Here is a 20,063-nt window from a genome sequence, read left to right on the forward strand (position 1 = left end):
AATGGCTTATTTATAGCCTTCACAGCCCTTGCACCCATGTGCAATACAATTGTTTGGCCTCACCCATGTGCAGTACAACTGTAATCCTAACAGCAATGGTTTATTTATAGCCTCACAGCCCCTGCACCCATGTGCAATACAACTGTTTGGCCAGCACACCTTGCACCCATGTGCAGTACAACTGTAATCCCAACAAATTATAAAATATTTCCTAACAACTATTATATCCCTTTTGCAATATTGCCCCTCTATTGCTCCTAGGGTCATGACAGAGAATTATCTTCCTCGTTCCTGGATGCTTAACTAGATGCCGACCCCTGTTTGGCTGAAGAACCAGTCACTTTTGGCTGTGTTTCAGATCTATTTTACCTTTGTTCTCTTAGGATTCTATCTTAGCAGCTTGGTAAATTTTATTCTAGACTTCTTGTTCTACATCACTAGAGCAGGTGTGCTTTGTATTAAAAGGCCTGTGCTTTTTAGTAAAGCTCTACTAGGCAACTAGTTGTGGAGATTTGCAAATACTTTTTTTTTTTTTTGGGGGGGGGGGGGGGGGGGTGTGTGTGGGGGACTGTTGGCAGAAAGCTATTGAGAGAATACGAGTGATTATGAATGCTGGTCTTTGGAGTGGTAAGACATCTTATGGGGTTGGGCTTCGGTGTGGTGCATGTTGATGCGATTAGATTTGTTTACCCTTTATTTGGACAGGGGTAGGGAGGGGGAGGAGAAATTCTTTCTTTGCTTGGGAGAGTCTGATAATGGGAAGTGAAAACCTTAATAAATATTTTTATTGATTTTACTATTTTACCCTTATTATTTCTGTGAAAACTCAATATTATCCTTAACCCAATTAAAATCCTATTTCTTTTATAATTTAACATGACATTTTGTGTGTGTATATATATATTCACACTCATATATAACACAATTGAAAACTCATTGAAATTTGAATTGCTCCCATCCAATACTCGAGGAATAGAAGTGATTGAGAAACATGTTTTCACATGTTTTCTTTCCCAAATCTAAGTAGGAAAATGAATCAATGATGAACATTTATATGTATATGTATTGCTAGGGTTTTAGAAAAATTAAAACAAGATTTACTACTTGGTGATATTGTAGAGATGAAGAACTAGAAAGGGAGGGGTTGAGCTAAAGAGTTAGACTCAATTTGGAACGGAATAATTGTCATGTTTTTATTACTTAACTGTTTTATTCTATTCCATCTCTATGAGAACAAAGCGAAGTTATATATTACTCTCCTTTATGTTCCATTCTTCTAAAACTATGCGTGAGTAACAACCTTTAAGTTACTTCCCTTACTCTTCCATTCTGTTGTCCCCTACTCTACTCCTCTCCCAAAACAAAGCAATAGATTTTTAAGTTTTTAGGTAGGTACAAACCACATTTTATAAACGAGCTAAAGCTAATCCGAGTTGATCTTGTAAAAGATTTGCAACATAACTAGTACGCTTATTTTTCAATTGATTCATAACGTCACGTGTACTCATTTCAAACTTCATTCCAATCAAATGATTCGTAGCTGCTAATGTATCTTGTGGTAGCAAAAATTTATTGTTTTGAGGTGTATGAAGGTTTAGCCTTTGGTTCATATTTGATTGACCAATCTTTTCTAATTTACATCTTCGTTGAAAAGACTTTTTTTTTTTTTTTGGGGGGGGGGGGGGGGTTAATTCCTTACATAAGGAATTTGAAAATACTGGGTCCTTGCCTACACAACCATAGCTGTCAAAAGCATGCAATTCTCAAATGAGGCAAGGGACCCTCCTTAGGGTGCATGCCAAGGCTTAAAGGTGCAAGCCTAGGACTTAGTCAGAGGCATGCGTCTTCTGCTCTTGGGTCCTATTTTGTGTTTTATGGCTTCCAAGAGGTTTTAGCATGATTTGTTAGTTAAGAATCTGTTGTTTGCTCAATAAGAAAACATAATCACATAGGTTGGTGAGATAGGAGCAAAAAGATGGTAATTGGAGGTTCTTTAAAAAACCCACGCTTCAATAGCCTTATCGGTGAGTGAGCTCATGTGCCGACAAATTTCAGGTGCATGGGCTTACCTCTGGCGACCTACTTTTCATTGGCAATGTCATTGGAGGTAGACGACTACCTTTGGCTACTATTTTTTTTCATTTTCTGTTGTTGTTTGTGTTTATTGAATTCTTTTTGGATTTCTTCACTGTTTACACACAACAACAACAACATCATATCTAGCCTTTATCCTATTATGTGGGGTCAGCTACATAAATTCTAAACTTCCATGTATTTCTGTCTTTTGTCATATCTTCATTTAGACCCATACACTTCATATCAAACTTTAATGTCTATCCCAAAGGCTTCTTGGGTTCACCTCTACATCTTTTTTTGACTAATTGTTCCATTTCATCAACTCTCCTCACATGAGCGTCTCTTGGTCTTCTTCTCACATGACCAAACTATCTTAGTCTAGTTTCTTTCATTTTCTCCTCAATTGACACTACTCTTACCTTATTACGAATAACCTCATTTCTAATTTTATCTTTTCTTGTATGGCCGCACATCCATCTTAGCATCCTCATCTCCGCTACGCTCGTCTTTTGTTCATGTTGGTATTTGACTGTCCAACATTCTGAGCCATACAACAAAATTGGTTTTATAGCTCTCCTATAGAATTTTCCTTTCAGTTTTAATGGGATATTATCATCACATAACACGCTCGATATATTTCTCCATTTTAGCCAACCTGTCTTAATTCTATCCTCGTGAATTTCTTCATTTTTTTGAATCACTGATCCCAAATATCGAAGATGGTCTTTTCTTTGTATGATTTGGTCTTCCAATTTTATTATAACATCCTCCACTTTTGTATTTTTACTAAATTTACATTCCATATATTCTGTTTTTCTTCTACTTAATTTAAATCTCTTAGATTCTAAATTGTTTCTCTACAACTCAAGCTTAGTGTTCACTCCATTTTTTGTTTCATCCACCAACACTATGTCATCTAGAAATAGCATACACCATGGCACTTTTGTCTGAATGTGTTTAGTGAGTTCATCCATTACTAAAGTAAATAAGTGTGGACTTAGTGCAAAACCTTGATGCAGTTCCATTGGAATTTTAAACGGTTCAATATCCCCTCTGCATGTTTTGACCCTTGTCTCTACACCGTGATACATGTCCTTAAAGGCTTGTATGTAGGCTATTTGAACTCATTTCTTCTCTAAAATCCTTTATAATACTTTTCTAGGGACCCTATCATAGGCCTTTTCTACATCTATAAACACCATATGTACCTTTCCATTGTTGACCTACCAGACATGAAACCAAACTGATTTTTCGAGACATCTATTTTTTTTCTGAGCCTTTGCTTTATTACTCTCTCCTAGAGTTTCATGGTATGACTCATTAACTTAATTCCTCTGTAATTTTCACAGTTTTGAACATCTCCTTTGTTCTTGTATATAGGAATCAAAGTACTCTTCCTCCACTCATCTGGCATCTTTTTTGATTTAAGAATCGCATTAAATAATTTCGTTAGCCGGGAGATGCTCTCTTCTCCCATGCATTTCCATGCTTCTATTGATATATTATCCGGTTCCACCGCCTTACGATTTTTCATATCTTTTTAATGCTTGCCTTATTTCTTTTAAACTTATGCGTCGATAAAATGTATAGCTCACGTTCCCCTCTGAGTTACTAAGATGTCCCAACCTAACTCTTGTATCCCCACCAGCATCGAATAATTTTGTGAAATAGTCATTCCATCTCTTCTTAATTGCTCTCTCATTCACTAATACATTTTGGTTTTCATCTTTTATGCATTTCACTTGGTTTAGATCCCTTGTTTTTCTTTCTCTTGCTTTAGCTAATTTATATATCCATTTCTCCATCTTTTGTATCAAGTTGTTTATATAGATTTTCATATGCTTTTGACCTTACTTTACTAACAGTTCTTTTTGTTGCTTTTTTTGCTTCTTTATAATTTTTTAGGTTTTTTTCATTGTTGCATTGATAATTTGATATACAGCCCTATGACAAGTTTTCTTATTTTTAATTTTCAATTGTAGCTCTTCATTCCACCAAGATTTCTTAAGATTTGGGGCTCTACCATTTGTCTCTCTAAGGACTACCTTTGCCGTGCTTCTCAGGGCAATAGCCATTTTCCTTCCCATTTGGTTTACCTGTCCTTCTCCATTCCATTCCCTTCTACCCCTTAATTTTTCTTTGAAGATTAATTGTTTCTCCCCTTTCAAATTCCAGCACTTAATTCTTGGATTTTGTTTTATGTGATTTTTTCTCTTCCAATTTCTTATTTGGCCGTCAAGTACCAAAGTCTATGTTGAATAGTCAAACACTTCCCTGTTATCACCTTACAATCCCTACAACATAACCGATGCTTTTGTCTCATGAGAAAGTAATCTTTTCACACCTTTATTTATTTATTATTTTTTATTTCTATTCTGCCTGGTATATTGGTGGAACTTGCTCAAATTTGTGACATCAAGTTTGTGTTTCATTTATTTAATTTAACAAACACTTCAAAGTCCAAGGTCAAAAGAGCCACCTTCCAGCTTTAGCAAGTTCCATCAATATAAGTATTTTTGTACAAAATTTTGGATCCATTGTGATTATATTCTTCCTGCAAGTTCAATCAAGTATTTTTACACAAATATTATTATTTTTCTATTTTTTTAGATTTTTTCACTGTTCACTCATCACTGATTTTCTTTGTTTTTCATTGACATACGATGAGGAGTTATTAAATTTTCATAGTGGTTGAAATGATATTAGTTGTTATTAAAGTAATATAGTGTTGGGTTTTTGTTATTTATGGTTTCATGAGATTGCATTTATCTCTTTTTTGGTATATATTGAAAAGAATGATGTGATAAGTATTTTTATACAAATTTTGAATAAATGTGCGCCTCACATCTAAAAAGGCTGTGCCTCGTGGTTCAGGCTCTGAGCGCCTTTGTGCCTCGTGAGCCTTGCGCCTTTGACAACTATGTACACAAGCAAATTGTTGATAGAACTCCAAAATAACAGCCTCTTTTGATCCATTTTTTTTTCTCCTTATCAGTCACAAAAGACAAAAATTTCAGGATAGCAAACATTCTCTAGAATTTCTCTTGAGACTCAAACCCATAGCTGCTGATATTAATAAATTAAGCAGTAGATAGGCTGAGGTTTTGGCCTAACTGGTAGTGTGGCTTGAGGCGATTTTTTGTGAGATTTCCCCTGACATGTTCTGCACTGAGAGGAATAAAGAGGCTCTGGTGGTGGATTGCTTCTTCGTCTCCCTTGCTGCAAAGTCTGGCCCCCTCAATTCTTATGCAATATGTGGGATTGGGAATTTGACTCTTGTAACATTCTTGTTTGATTGTTATATGATCACCTTGAGGGGGGAGCATTCTTGGGTTTGACATCCTTCTAAACTAGGGGCCTCTCTGTTCATTTTTTTTTTCCTGGGACCCTTTGTGATAAAAGAAGAGTGAACTGTCTTTGGAAAGCTTTTTGGAGATTGTAAGTCTTTCTCAGCCTAGTGTTCTCTGTTTGTACAGCTGCCCCTGGTTTTATTCTTAAATAAATCTAAGGAAAAGCGTGAAGGTGATCTTGGATTTAGTGTTACTTATGTAAAGGAGATTGGGAGTTTATTTTCCATCTCTTTCAGCACTGTACGTAGGCACATGATATTTGGAGCCTCTTATTTTCCATTTTTGGAGTTGAGTTTGTGACACCAAGTTTGATGTTGGAGGTTTTTTGGTGCTTGGGGCCAGGCTTACTCCTATAGGAGTTTGAGGCATGCTTGGAGAGGACCATTGATTTTTGTATTTTGTGATCCATTTGGAAGGAGCACAATAGTACAACATTTAAAGATACAGAGAAACAGATTTTTTTTTTTTTTTGGGGGGGGGGGGGGGTGTATGGAGGAGTTATTTTTCTTTTTCTTTTTTTTTAAAAATTCTTTTCTTATATTGTGGTTGAGGTAGGATTCTTTTCTCTCTTGTTTTGGTTTATACTTTGTTTGATGAGTTTATTTTGTTAGTGGCTTAAAGGTTTCCTCAGGTTTTTCAAGTTTCTCCTTGCATTAGGTTCCACTTGCTGTTGATTTCTTAATATAGTGCTTAATAATAAAATAAAAGATGCTAGATTGTGCTATTTCATTGCACATCTAATTGTTGAAAAAAAGTAAATGCTAAAAGTTTTGAATTCAGATAATGACATGTACAAGTTACTATTCCTTATACCATGTTGTAAAACATGATGTGTAATATGTGGTATACCGTGTTGTAAAAATTTTGAATTCAGATAGTGATTTGCATGCATATTAGAATCATTGTGTACCACGTTCCTATTCCTGTTCCCTGTATTGGAACAATCTTCATTCTAGGTGAAGGCAGTACAACACTGGAAAGGACCAGCTTCCCCAAGGTTTCCTTGAGTCTTGAGAGAAGGGCCTTTAAAATTATTTGAAGCCCATGCTATGGCTCTGGTTCCAGCTACCAGCAGAGACATGGAATCCACATTTTCTCATCACTCATCCAAATGCACTAGTCAACTGGAGAGTTGAAAATAAGGTGACCATTGTAGCACCACATGTTATGGCTAAGAGTTGACTGATGATCAACTTAAGGGATTGACTGAAGGGAGGGATGTCAACAGGAGGCACCAAGTGAGGGGCTGTGTGACAGATCCTGGGATCTGGCAAGGTGAATTCTCAGCCAATTGGTGAGAACTAGGGCAGAAAGTAGGGAGAAATCGAGAAGAAAGTTGAGAGAGAGAGAAGAACAGAAAGAGGGGTGAGAGAGAAGGATCAAGCAGGAAACAGAGGATTCTGGAAAATATTTCTTCAATGACTTTGTATTAGGCTGGATTAGCTTTATATACTAATCCAAGCAGCAGTGAAGTTGGTGCTAACAAGGCTGCCAGTTCAAATTCAGAGTACAACTGAGAGCAGCGATCTTACAAGTACAACTGTTAGCTAGCTCTAAAGTACAACTGTGTATAACTGCTACTACTAATGCTGTTAAGGTACAATCAGCACAAACAGTTAGTTACATAACACTGTGGAGGGCCAAGGGTGGGTGGGGGCATGAGACTTGAATCGAGGCAGATGCAGGAGAAAAATGAGGTTTCATAAGTTAAGAATGCCACCATGTCATGAATGTTTTGCAAAATCATACATTCCATGTCTTAGCATGTTCTTGCTGAGTATACTTGTGCATGTGTGTGTCATAAACATTTCATACTGGGCATGTGAAGGGGCTGTTATGTCAGTTATTTCTTTGGTGATGGCCCTTTTGTATAACCTCTTGAAAGACTATGACGTATGGCGATGATTCAATATTGAACCTGTATTACTTCCATTTTGATGCGCACACGCGCGCGCGCGCACACACACATATATATATGACATGGTGTTTAGCATGATCTTGGGATGATCGTCCTTGCGTCGCTCTTAGTGCTCGTGCTCTCGATTATGCCAATGGAAGTAAATTCCAGGTTGGGCCTTTGGCCCTTGCAAATGGCGAGGATCGAACTCGTGACCCATCGAATTGACACCGACATATTGCTCATCCGACCACTCGACCTATGCTTTGGGGGCATGCTGTTTAGCATGATCTTGATATTTGGGATTGGAAACTTAGATAAGTTTTGAGTGGGGCCCTAGTTCATATGGGGGAGAGTGTGGCTGGACCTAGGTAGTGCCAATTGAGGTGAGGGGTGTTGGAATAAAGGGAAATATAAGGCTTACTTGGCTGATTGGTTAATTGGCTCACCAAGGAATGCAAAAGATTATGTTTCCTAATGTAGATATAGAATGCACAATCAGTTGTTTAATTAGTTAGTTTCCTAATTGTTTATGTTTCTGTAATAGTTAGTTTCCTTAAGAGGATAGATTGATAGTTTCCTTAGAACTTAGATTGACAGTTTCTTTATAAAGGTGATAAAACTCACCTTAAATATGATTGTAAATATGTGCTATAAGAATAAGAGAATATAGTGAATTTCTTCATGGTATCAGAGCCATCTTTCTAGGGCATATTTTTCGGCCTTCATTGCTTCTCTCGTTTCTAGCCTTCATTACCATTATCGGGCCTTCATTGCCACGTTATTGTTTTACCTTCATCGCGATCTTTCCTAATCATTCTACATTTTCTTTTCCATCACAATATGTCAACTACTTCTCAAGATTCTATCTCAACTGCTATGGAGGAGATATTGGCTGCACCTACGACTATTACTGAAGTAGGAATTGAAAGCGATTTCCAAAATATAAATCCTCTATATTGACTTGATGGAACTAACTACCTGTAGTGGAGTCAGGTAGTTCGGACTTTTCTCAAAGGAAGAGGAAAGATAGGCCATCTTATCGACTCTAGTCCAAAAGAAACAGATGAAGGATTCAAGGCATGGGATGAAGAAGATTCAGTGATTATGTCATGGTTATGGAATTGTATGAAGCCAGGGATTAGTAAAAACTTGATGTTCCTTACCATTGCAAAAGAAATATGGGAGAATTTGGAGCAGACTTACTCTAAAAAGAAGGAAGGATGCAACATTGATCTATGAGCTGAAAAAAGAAGGAAGTTCTACCAAACAAGGGGCCATGTCTGTCACTGAATAATACAATAAGATGAATGGATTTTGCCTTGAAATCGACCACAACCAAGATCGGAAACTGGAATACAGCCATGGTATTCAAGTGGTTCAAGGGTTGTGGGAAAATGATCAAGTATTTGAATTCCTTACAGGATTGAATTCTGAGTATGATTAGATTAGAGTTCAAATCCTTGGTAAGATTCCTATACCAACTCTTAGTGAATGTTTTTCAATTGTTTGTGTTGAAAAAAGTCGATGAGGGGTTGTGCTGGAACCTCGTATACAAGAGGCTGTAGCAATGGTCACTCGTCGATCGGGTGAAGGAGGGAATAAAGGAAATTGGAGGCCAACAAAAGCAAGAAAACAGTCTAGCAAAGATGGATTGTGGTGCACCTAGTGCAACAACCGTTGCCACACTTGTGAAAATTTCTTTAAATTACATGGAAAGGCTCAAATTTTGGAAAGGACAGGAGGATTCAATAGCCAAGGAAGCAACCAAGCTAATGTGGCCAACAAAGAGTAGTACTAATTGACACTCCACAACCAAACAAGGAGGAATCTACAGAATTCAACAAAGAGGATATTGAAAGATTAAGATGCCTCCTTGAGTCTCTCGACAAATTTGCAGGTTTTTGTTCCCTTGCCAAAAATGGTATGTGACTTATGACTAATTCCTTTAATGCATCACATACTAAAATAGGTAGATGGGTTGTAGATTTCGGGACTACTGATCATATGACTCATGATATCTTTCTCTTTGATTCATATAAACCAACCCAAGGACACCAGAAAATTACTATTGCTGATGGATCTCCTATTGACATTGCTGGACAAGGAAGTCTACATCTTACCCCTTCCATATCTCTTACAAATGTCCTTCATATCCCTCACCTTTCAACTAATCTTATCTTTGTCCAAAAAATTACTAAAGATCATTGCAAACTAACATTCTTTGACTCTCATCGTGTGTTTCAGGATTAAGTCTTGGGGAAGATGATTGGATTTGCTAGAAAGTGTGACGGGTTTTACTGGCTTGAGAATCTGGATAATGGCCAAATAAAGGGAACCCAATCTCCTTTCTCCCAAGCCCTTGTAGCCACAACTAATAAACACATGATCTGGGCACATCATCTTCATCTTGGTCATCCACCTTTCCCTTTCTTAAAACATATGTATCCATTATTGTTTAATGGTCTAGTGATGTTAGATTTTCAATGTGAAGTGTGTTAATTTGCTAAACACTGTTGTACCTCTTTTCTTATCAATTCAATGAAATGCAATCAGCCTTTTACTTTGATAAATTCTGATATTTGGGAGCCTGCAAAGATTTCTGATATTCATGTGGTTAGGTGGTTTGTTACTTTTATTGATGACTGCACTAGGACTATGATAGGCCCCCGATTCACTTGACTTATCAAAGAAGAAGGCCTAAGGGGCAGCGATCAAGGGCAGCGGAGTAAATAAGTTGGCTGGCATAACAACCAGCCATGTGCGTAAGGGGTAGAATGGGGAATCGCTGGTGTAACAACCCAGCTATGGCATAACAGAATTCGGTTAACGGGTGGTGGGAGGAATATGTAAGGGGTGGGGGGGGGGGGGGGGGCGTAGAGAGGAGAGGCTGGTTTTTCAGTAGGAATTTGGGAGAGAGAGGGCCTCTCGAATGCCCTGGGAGATCTTGTTCTTGGCTGGAAGTTTGTTTGTCACTAATACTTGATTGTTGCTTGGAATTCTAATCAGAAATCTTACCATTTTGGTATCAGAGAATCTTCGATCCTAATAGTGAACCTGACCGAACGAGTTGGTGGCTTGGAAGGAAGGATGGAAGGCATGCAACGGAGTGTTGAATCGGTGGAGAAGAACATAGCGGACTTGCTGGAGCTATTCGCTTGGATGAGAACGAGATGGGAAGAGCAGGAGAGGGATAGGAAAAACAAGGAGAAATTGGGAAGTCAGCTGCAGGTATTCGCGCAGGATTCTGAAGCGACACCAGAGGTTGGGTTGAGGCGAGCTGAAGCGGATAGCCTCGAGGGAGGTTGGCGACCTGAACCTCGCGGTCGCCGGCTGGAGATGCCGCTTTTTGATGGAGGAAATTCGGATGGCTGGATCTTCAAGGCCGAGAGGTATTTTTCGGTGAATGGGATGACAGATTTGGAGAAGGTAGATACAGCAGCTGTTTGTCTAGAAGGGCCAGCCCTCTCGTGGTTCCAATGGGAAGAAGAACGGCGGAGAATGAGGACTTGGGAGGATTTCAAACTAATGTTGCGAAGCCGATTTCGACCCACTCAAGAAGGGTCGTTAGAAGAACGTTTCTTAGCTCTTCGACAGAGAGGAACTGTCTCGGATTACCGTCAAAGTTTTGAGGAGCTGGCATCGGCTCTGGAAAATCTGCCAGAAGCTGTGCTAGAAGGGCACTTCATCAACGGTCTCCGTCCGGAGATCAAGGCTGAGTTGAGGGTGTTGAGGCCAAGGAGTTTGGAGCAAATGATGGACTTGGCGCAAAGAATAGAAGAGAGGAACCTTGTGCTCCGGGGAAATGTAGCTGGATCGATTTTAAACAGAGGTCCGTCCGTTTCATTCGCTACTCCAAATTACCAACGTGGGGGTCCTCAGCCCCATGCGCAACCAGCTTCTAAATTTTTGGCAGCCAACTCTCCCTATCCATTTCGTCCACAAAACAATGGGAGGGTGAGTAATCAGCCTTGGAAACGGCTTAGTGAGGCTGAATGGAAGTCCAAGCGAGATAAAGGCTTATGTTTTAGGTGTGACGAGAAGTATACGATAGGCCACAAGTGTAAGAATAAAGAGCTGCAAGTGATGATGATATATGTTGAAGAAGTAGAGGAGGAGGATCAATGGGTAGAAGAAGAAGAAGACAACCAATGCATCAGCCGAGATAGGGAGGCAGTAGGGGTACCAGCCCAAGGGGGTGAGGCCATTGAGCTGTCCATAAATTCTGTGGTAGGTTTGACAGCACCCCAAACAATGAAGATAAGAGGGGAGATAGAGCAACAGCCGGTTGTGGTCCTTATTGATGGAGGAGCAACCCATAACTTTATTTCTATGGAGTTGGTGCAGTTGTTGGGGCTAATCAGGGAGGAAACAACAGGGTACGGTGTGATTTTGGGTACAGGAGTGGTAGTTCAAGGTGCTGGCATTTGCAAAGGAGTGAAGCTTAAGCTCCAAAATTTGCAGATTGTGGAAGATTTCTTGCCCATGAAGTTGGGAAGCTCGGATGTTATTCTGGGAATGAGATGGCTAGCAACGGTGGGAAAGATGAAGGTGGATTGGAAAACTCTCACCATGAAGTTTCAAGTAGGGGGCATGGCTGTAACTTTGCAGGGGGATCCTAGCTTGAGCAAGACATTGGTATCTTTAAAAGCTATGGTAAAAGCATTCAAGGAGAAGGGGGAAGGGATGTTGCTAGAATTGGGGACAATGGCAACTGAAATTGAAGAAGATCAGAGAGCAGTTCCAGAATTGTTGAAAGGGGCATTGGCTGAATATGGAGGGGTGTTTACTGCTGTGGAGGGGCTGCCACCTAGTAGGGAAAGGGATCATGCCATAAACCTAATTCCGGGATCCTCACCAGTGAGTGTAAGACCCTACCGTTATCCTTATTTACGAAAGAATGAGATTGAGAAGTTAGTGGGTGAAATGTTGGCCGCGGGAATCATCCAACCCAGCTCCAGTCCATTTTCCAGCCCAGTACTATTGGTTAAAAAGAAGGATGGAGGGTGGCGCTTTTGTGTCAATTATAGGGCCTTGAACAAGGTAACGGTGCCAAACAAATTTCCTATTCTGGTGATAGATGAGTTGCTTGATGAGTTGCATGGTGCTCGGGTTTTTTCCAAGGTTGACTTAAAATCTGGTTATCACCAGATTCGGGTTAGGCCCGAGGATGTTCCAAAGACGGCATTTAGGACTCATGAAGGGCATTACAAGTTCCTAGTGATGCCTTTTGGATTGATGAACGCCCCGGCTACATTCCAAGCGTTGATGAATGAAATTTTTAGAGATTATTTGAGGCGTTTTGTGCTGGTGTTTTTCGATGATATCTTGGTGTTTAGCAGCAGTTTGGAACAGCATGAACAGCACCTGAGATGTGTGTTAAAGGTGTTAGCGGACAACCAACTGTAGGCCAACAGCAAGAAGTGTGTGTTTGGGTAGCTGGAAATTGAGTATTTGGGCCATGTTATTTCCTATTTGGGAGTTTCAGCTGATAGTAACAAGGTGCAAGCGATGATAGATTGGCCTACTCCAACAATGGTAAGGGAATTGAGGGGGTTTCTTGGGCTTACGGGGTATTATAGACGCTTCGTGAGAGACTATGGTAAGCTGGCTTGGCCTCTAACAGATCGATTGAAAAAGAACTTCTTCTTTTGGGATGTGGTTGCTGAAGAGGCCTTCCAACAACTCAAGGCTAAAATGATATCCTTACCGGTTTTAGCCTTGCTCGATTTTGAGAAGCCCTTTATCATTGAAGCTGATGCCTCGGGGCATGGAATGGGGGCTGTTTGATGCAAGAAGAGAGGCCGATCGCTTATTTCAGCCAAGGGTTCAGTCAGTTGGGGAGGAAAAAATCAGTTTATGAAAGGGAACTCATGGCCATGGTGTTTGCGGTGCACAAATGGAGGCACTACTTGTTAGGCAGAAATTTTTTTATTAGAACGGATCAAAAAAGCCTCAAGTACTTGATGGAACAACGGGAGGTAAGTCCAGAATATTTGAAATGGATGGTAAAGCTGATGGGATACCAATTTGAGATACATTACCGGGCTGGTAAGGAGAATAAGGCGGCTGATGGGCTATCCAGAATCTGTCACACAGCAACTTTGATGGCTTTGACAGTGCCTAGGGTGGTCCAATTGGAGCAAGTGGTAAGCGAGGTAGATGCTGATCCAAGGCTGCAAAAATTGATCCAGGAGTTAAGAGCTGAACCCTCCTCCCATCCTAATTTTCAGCTAGTGGACAAGCATCTTGTCTACAAAGGACGACTCTACTTACCCAAGGGATTCGCACTAATTCTGTTGATACTCCAAGAAGGGCATGATGGGAGTGTGGGAGGACATTCGGGGTTTTTAAAAACTTACAAAAGGGTGTCGGCGAATGTCTATTGGTCGGGTATGAAGAAGGATGTGCATCGGTATGTAAGTGAATGTACGACTTGTCAACAAAACAAATATATAACCTTGTCACCGGGGGGATTGTTACAGCCACTACCAGTCCCTAACCAAATTTGGGACGACATTGCCATGGACTTTATTGAGGGGCTCCCAAAATTGAACAAGGTGGATTCAATCTTGGTCGTGGTGGATCAACTTAGCAAGTATGGGCATTTTATTGGCCTTAAACATCCATTTACAGCTGGGGATGTGGCTGGAACTTTTATCAAAGAAGTGGTGAGGCTCCATGGAGTTCCTAGGTCCATTGTGTCGGATAGAGATAAAATTTTTATGAGCAGATTTTGGGAAGAGATTTTTCGGTTACAAGGCACCAAACTGAAAAGAAGTACAGCTTATCATCCACAAACGGATGGGCAAACCGAGGTACTTAACCGGACTTTGGAGACCTACTTAAGATGTTTTGCTTCCTCCAAACCAAAGGCATGGTTCACTTGGTTACCTTGGGCTGAATTGTGGTACAATACCTCCTATCACACAGCTGCCAAGTTAACTCCTTTTCAAGTGGTGTATGGGAGGGAACCACCTCCCTTATTACGGTTTGAGAAGGGAACTACCCCTATCTCGATTGTGGAGCAGCAGATGATTGAAAGGGATGTGATCCTAGATGAACTGAAGGCACAGGCAGTAATGAAGAAAAGAGCAGATAAGGGAAGAAGAGAAGTGAAGTTCTGGGTAGGAGATTTGGTTTATTTGAAACTAAGGCTGTACCGACGAAGGTCTTTGGCTGCTTGTGCAAATGAGAAGCTAGCTGCTCGTTATTATGGCCCGTTTGAGATTGAAAAGGAGGTAGGTCTGGTAGCTTACAAACTGAAACTGCCACCACATTGCCAAATCCACCCTACATTTCATGTGTCCCAACTACGGGAGGCTAAGGGTGCAGTGCGGGCTACTATAGAGCTGCCCCAACAGCTTACTGAAGATCTGGAAATGGTGGTGGAACCTTCAGCAGTGCTAGGAGTGAGGTCGGGAGTTGGCAAGAACATGAAAGGAGCAGAAGTGTTGATCCAATGGAAGGGCCTCCCACCATTGGAAGCCACTTGGGAGCCCTACTCAGTGATTCAGTAGCAATTTCCATTTTTCCACCTTGAGGACAAGGTGAAAGTTGGGGGAGGGAGTAGTGATAGGCTCCCGATTCACTTATCAAAGAAGAAGGCCTAAGGGATAGCGATCAAGGGCAGCAGAGTAAATAAGTTGGCTGGCATAACAACTAGCCATGTGCGTAAGGGGTAGAATGGGGAATCGCTAGTGTAACAACCCAGCTATGGCATAACAGAATTCGGTTAAGGGGTAGTGGGAGGAATATGTAAGGGGTGGGGGGGGGGGTAGAGGCTGGTTTTTCAGTAGGAATTTGGGAGAGAGAGGGCCTCTCGAATGCCCTGGGAGATCTTGTTCTTGGCTGGAAGTTTGTTTGTCACTAATACTTGATTGTTGCTTGGAATTCTAATCAAAAATCTTACCAGACTACTTTGGTTGTTTTTGATGAAAGACAAAATTGAGGTTAGTTCATTGTTTCCTCAATTTGAAAAAATGATTTTTACTCAGTTTGGAGCAAGAATAAGAAGGTTTAGCTTAGATAATGCTCGTGATTATTTCAATCAAACTCTTTTCTTCTTCTTCTTCTTTTGTTTTTTTATTATCAAGGAGGGTATTGTGCGTGAGTCTTCTTGTGTTGAAACCCTACCGCAAAATTAGGTGGTAGAACGAAAAAACTGTCATCTCTTAGAAGTCATTAGAGCACTTTCTTTTAAGTCCAATGCTCCCAAATTCCTTGGGGGGGGGGGGGGGGGGGGGGGCAGTTCTAACAACTATTTATCTCTTGAATCGTCTTTCTTTTTTGCAATCATAGTCCCATACATATTTTGTCCAACCATTTTCCAGACCTTGTGTTTACTAGAAATTGTTAGATTACATAGATTTCATCATATGTGTAGTAGAATAAAATTTAATTTTGTCACGTTTTCTAGAAATTATGATTTACAAAAAATTGAAGGCAAAAACGAAAGAATACCTCTTGACGAAATCCGATTTCACTGTTAGGTTTCTTGTCGTATAATCCTCCAAGTGTAGGATGCCATGTCAGTCTACCTAAAATTACTTAGATCCAAGAATCTCAAGAGAAGAGAAAGTATAAATTTTCTCAAAATTTCTAACTCACTTTTGGATTCACACACACTTCTCCAAGCGTTCTCTCACAACTCAAGTGTTCTAAGAAGGTATAAATGAAGGGTTAATGGAGCTATTTATAGAGTTCCAACATAACCCTATTCCTTTAATGGGTTGGGCTTCTCAAGCCCATTCCATTTAATGCTATTGGGCTAAGACCAATCTAATGGAGTTTAATTGTGTTAAGTCCAATCCAATAGTGCCATTGAGCCAAGTTTAATGTGCTAGCGAAAAGCCTAATCCAATTAATAATTAAATAATTATATTCACAATATAATCATTTAATTATTCTTATTTATCCAATAAATAAATGCACTATTATTAGTAATTATAAAATTACTAATTTATCTTTCTTCTCTTTGAAAGTGATTTCATTTAGGTGAGACTTTCTGAGTTCACAAATAAATTGACAATGAGAATAATCAACTATTAATTCTTGTAAATTATGAGTGACATCTAGTAACATGTCATGATTACCCAATTTATTGTGAAGCTGGTAATGTGAAACTTTTATTATGATACCATGCAATACGGTCCTTTTATCATCCTATATCCTGACAAGATATGAGATCATAGTTAGCAGCTCAAATCTCGTCATATGACCAAATCTAAAATCAATATTGACTAACTATGACACAACCTTATGGAACACATTCCATCGTCATATTATCTCGGCCAAGGATTTATCGTCAAGTGATTATTGGATCGCATGGGATATCCTCCTCATAAATCTCGAGGTGATAGATTCCATGTGTGATGCATACATAACTCATGTATCACTGAACTAGGCATATAGATACGTATGATTATTCCTGATTAGAACAACCATGTAATATCGCTGATATCCTAATCCATCAATACATAGATATCCATGCCATCTCAGGTCTAAGGACTAGTTGTAGCATTGAATCATTAACCCATGAGATAGAACCCATGTGATTCATTGTCAACAGTTTCGTTCGGTGAACTCGTTCTTGTAACAAGCACTCACTCATTTTCTTTTTATATTTCATATAGAATGACACGAGACTCACCAAGCTTATCTTTTAGTATCTCATATTGAACAAGGAAGAAGACAATATGCTGGCTTTTGTGAGTTGCTACTATGCAGGCTAGGAACTCTATGGTCAGGAACATGTTTATAGTATAACGAATTGTGAATTATCCGGAACTTGTATTCTTGACACTTAAGAATGGTATCCACCCCTTATTATGCTAATGGATATATATTTTTTATTTAAATCATATTACAATTTAAATAGAAACATAAACTTGCCATTTAAGTAATATTTAAAGAATTACAAGATTGAGTCCCTTTGTGTCACTAGAATTCTTCTTCAGAGCTCATATCTAATATAAATTTGTCCCCAAAAGTATTAGGCTGTGTTGCTTTCGTGCATATTCACAAGACTCATAGATCTAAATTGGACCCTAGGGCACATAAGTGCTTCTTTGTTGATTATTCTTCTACCAAAAAGGGTTACAAATGTTATGATCCTTCTAGTCGCCGCACCTATGTCTCTCTTGATGTCACATTTCTTGACTCTCAACCTTTCTACAAAACTCCTCACACCCATCTTCAGGGGGAGCAGTCCAGAAACGAAGATGTGTGCTCAGGTTCCATCCCATTTCTCGAACTAAATGACCTAAATGCAAACCTTTCCGATAGACCATCATTATCTCAACCCTTTCCCAGTGTTATCACTCCAGAAACAATGGACTAGGTTGCAGAAATAACAGATACCACTGCTGAGATGACAGATATCACTGCCCCAAAGAATGTTACAGTAGGTGACACTGACATCATTAAAGCTGCCAATGACACTGCAAAGATCCTTCAACTTGCAAATGACATTGAACCACATGCCAATGACACTAGATCCTTCAACCTGCCAATGACATTGAAGCACATGCCAATGACACTGCAAATGTTCTTGACCATACCAATGCCATTGAACCTGCCAATGACTGGGATGTAATTTAATTAAATAATAAACAAATAAATGCATAATAATTAAATTTATGAGCTGAAATTAAAACCTTAAGAATACCTTGTATAGTTTGTAATAACATTCTCTTATATTTATTTTTTTTTATAAAATTTATATATAATTATATATACTTATGAAATACTTAACATATTTAAAATAAAATTTGAAATATTGAAAAAAGTTGCACTGCAACTGTATATAAGGTGTAGTGCATTGACTGTTGTAGTGAGCCAATTTTTATATCAAGTTATCATTAATTGTCATGCCCTCTGTGTGTGTGTGTGATAATGCTTCTGCATTCCAGATGCAACATACTCTAACAAAGAAGCAACACACTGATAGAAGCAATACATTGCACATTGATGAAGAAGGAAGACTTGGTTTCTCATTTCCAAAGAAGGAAGACTTGGTTTATTAGACCAGATGGGTTTCCAGTGAGTCTAAGAAGCTGGTGCTGTGTTTCCCCTCTTTCCAGCAAGACTCCTCGCTATGGTGTTTGCCAATGCCTTAGGTTCCTTCTTCAATGGCTGGCAGGTCTTATCTCCTTGGACCCCAAGTCACGACCAATTATGTAAAAGGTTACAGAACTTCTATTATTCAATCTCTTCCTTTTCTCTAAGTTTCCAAGTTTCCATTATTTCCCCCTCTTCAACCATCCACAAACTCTGTGTGTGTGTTCCCCCCCTCCCCCCGCACCCCCCGTCTTCTTAAACCACCATCCCTTTTCTTGTTTTAGCAGCTTCCATGATACCTTGTAAGGGGGTTTCCTTGATTTTATCTTTTGGGTAAAGTGCATTAATTTTATTTTAAGGTTTCTAGTAATTACAAATACTCTACATCCTCACATATTTGTGAAGTAAAACCAACAGTACTTGCTTTACATAAATACAAGAAAAACATTGATAACTGTCTGTGTATAAGATTGGGCTGGAGAAACTAGTGTTACTTTTGTAATTTGGACACCTTTACTATTTGCTGACTGTTGGAGCATTCATGCCACTCAAGTTTTTCTTATTCTCAGTAATTTATCTAAATTGAATGTGTTAAAGGTTGTCTCAAGTATATGGTATAAGAAGAAGATGATGGCAGTAGCAGTGAATGATGGCAGTTTGTTGTTTGAAGATTTTAGATAGAAGTTGTAATCCAAACTGTAATTAGTTATAGTTTGGGGGTTAAACTGTAAATATCTAATAATAATCATTGGGATATCCACCCACTATTATAAATAGAGGGCAAGGGGTAGCAAATGGAGAGAGAGTTCTCATTTTTTCTATTTGTAACGAGTGCTGATTGTTTCTGAGAGAAAGGCTAGGGCTGTTAGCTTGGGGGAAAACAATTGGGGCGCTTGGGAATAGAAGGGAGTGAAGGGCCACTACTGTACTGATCGATTTCTGAAAATAAAGATTGCTCTCGGGAGGATCTTAGAGGTTGGATGTAGTGCCAATTCAATTGGCATGAACCAGGATAAAAGTCTGTCTTATTATATGGTTTGAATGTTTTCTTTCTTGTTCTGTTCTTACTTAAATTCTGTTCTTTATTGACTGTTTGTGTTGTGGTGTGTTGGGCGGTGAGTTGTGAATGTTTGGAGGGGTGTTTGATCAGTTTCTTGGAGGGTTTTAAGGCTGCCAGTGCTCCCAATTTATAACAGAATGCCCATTAGCACCTCTGTGAACCATTTGTTAAATGGCTTGACAAATTTGCATTTGTTAGTATCTCAATGACTAGTTTATATACATTGATAATGTGTTTGAAAATATGTTTATAATAAATAGCATATTTTGAAAAATCTTTTATTAAAGGAGGTGAAGCTTGTCTTGGTTAAATTAGAGAACAGATATTCCTTTTCATTTGTGGTTCCTCACCACTAATTAATTTGATGCAGATAGATCCTTCTTATCGGCCTAGCTTATCGGACAGTTACAACAATGGTCATGTGATACCACCATTTGCTGGGTCAGACTTAGTTGTAAGCCCTTCACAGTGGAGTAGTCGTGTAGTTGGTAAGTCTGTATTTTGATATTTATACTTGTGTAGATTGGTGTATAGGATTGTTTCTTGAATTGTTGATAGTGGTGATCTATTTTTTAACAATCTTACCTGCTAAATTAAGGCAAGACACATTAATACATTA

At 39.2% G+C, this 20,063-nt stretch overlaps 1 protein-coding gene across 3 annotated transcripts in view; it reads left to right on the plus strand.

The window, feature by feature from the left end:
• LOC127814260 (protein arginine N-methyltransferase 1.5) overlaps nucleotides 1–20,063 on the plus strand; it is a 107,984-nt gene that overhangs the window by 62,422 nt on the left and 25,499 nt on the right. For all 3 annotated transcript variants that reach the window (XM_052355659.1, XM_052355658.1, XM_052355657.1), the window contains exon 2: nucleotides 19,815–19,932. In XM_052355659.1, the coding sequence (XP_052211619.1) occupies nucleotides 19,815–19,932 (118 nt within the window). The remainder of the gene's footprint in view (nucleotides 1–19,814; nucleotides 19,933–20,063) is intronic.

This window comes from Diospyros lotus, chromosome 12 (assembly GCF_014633365.1).
Source record: "Diospyros lotus cultivar Yz01 chromosome 12, ASM1463336v1, whole genome shotgun sequence".
NCBI lineage: Eukaryota > Viridiplantae > Streptophyta > Magnoliopsida > Ericales > Ebenaceae > Diospyros > Diospyros lotus.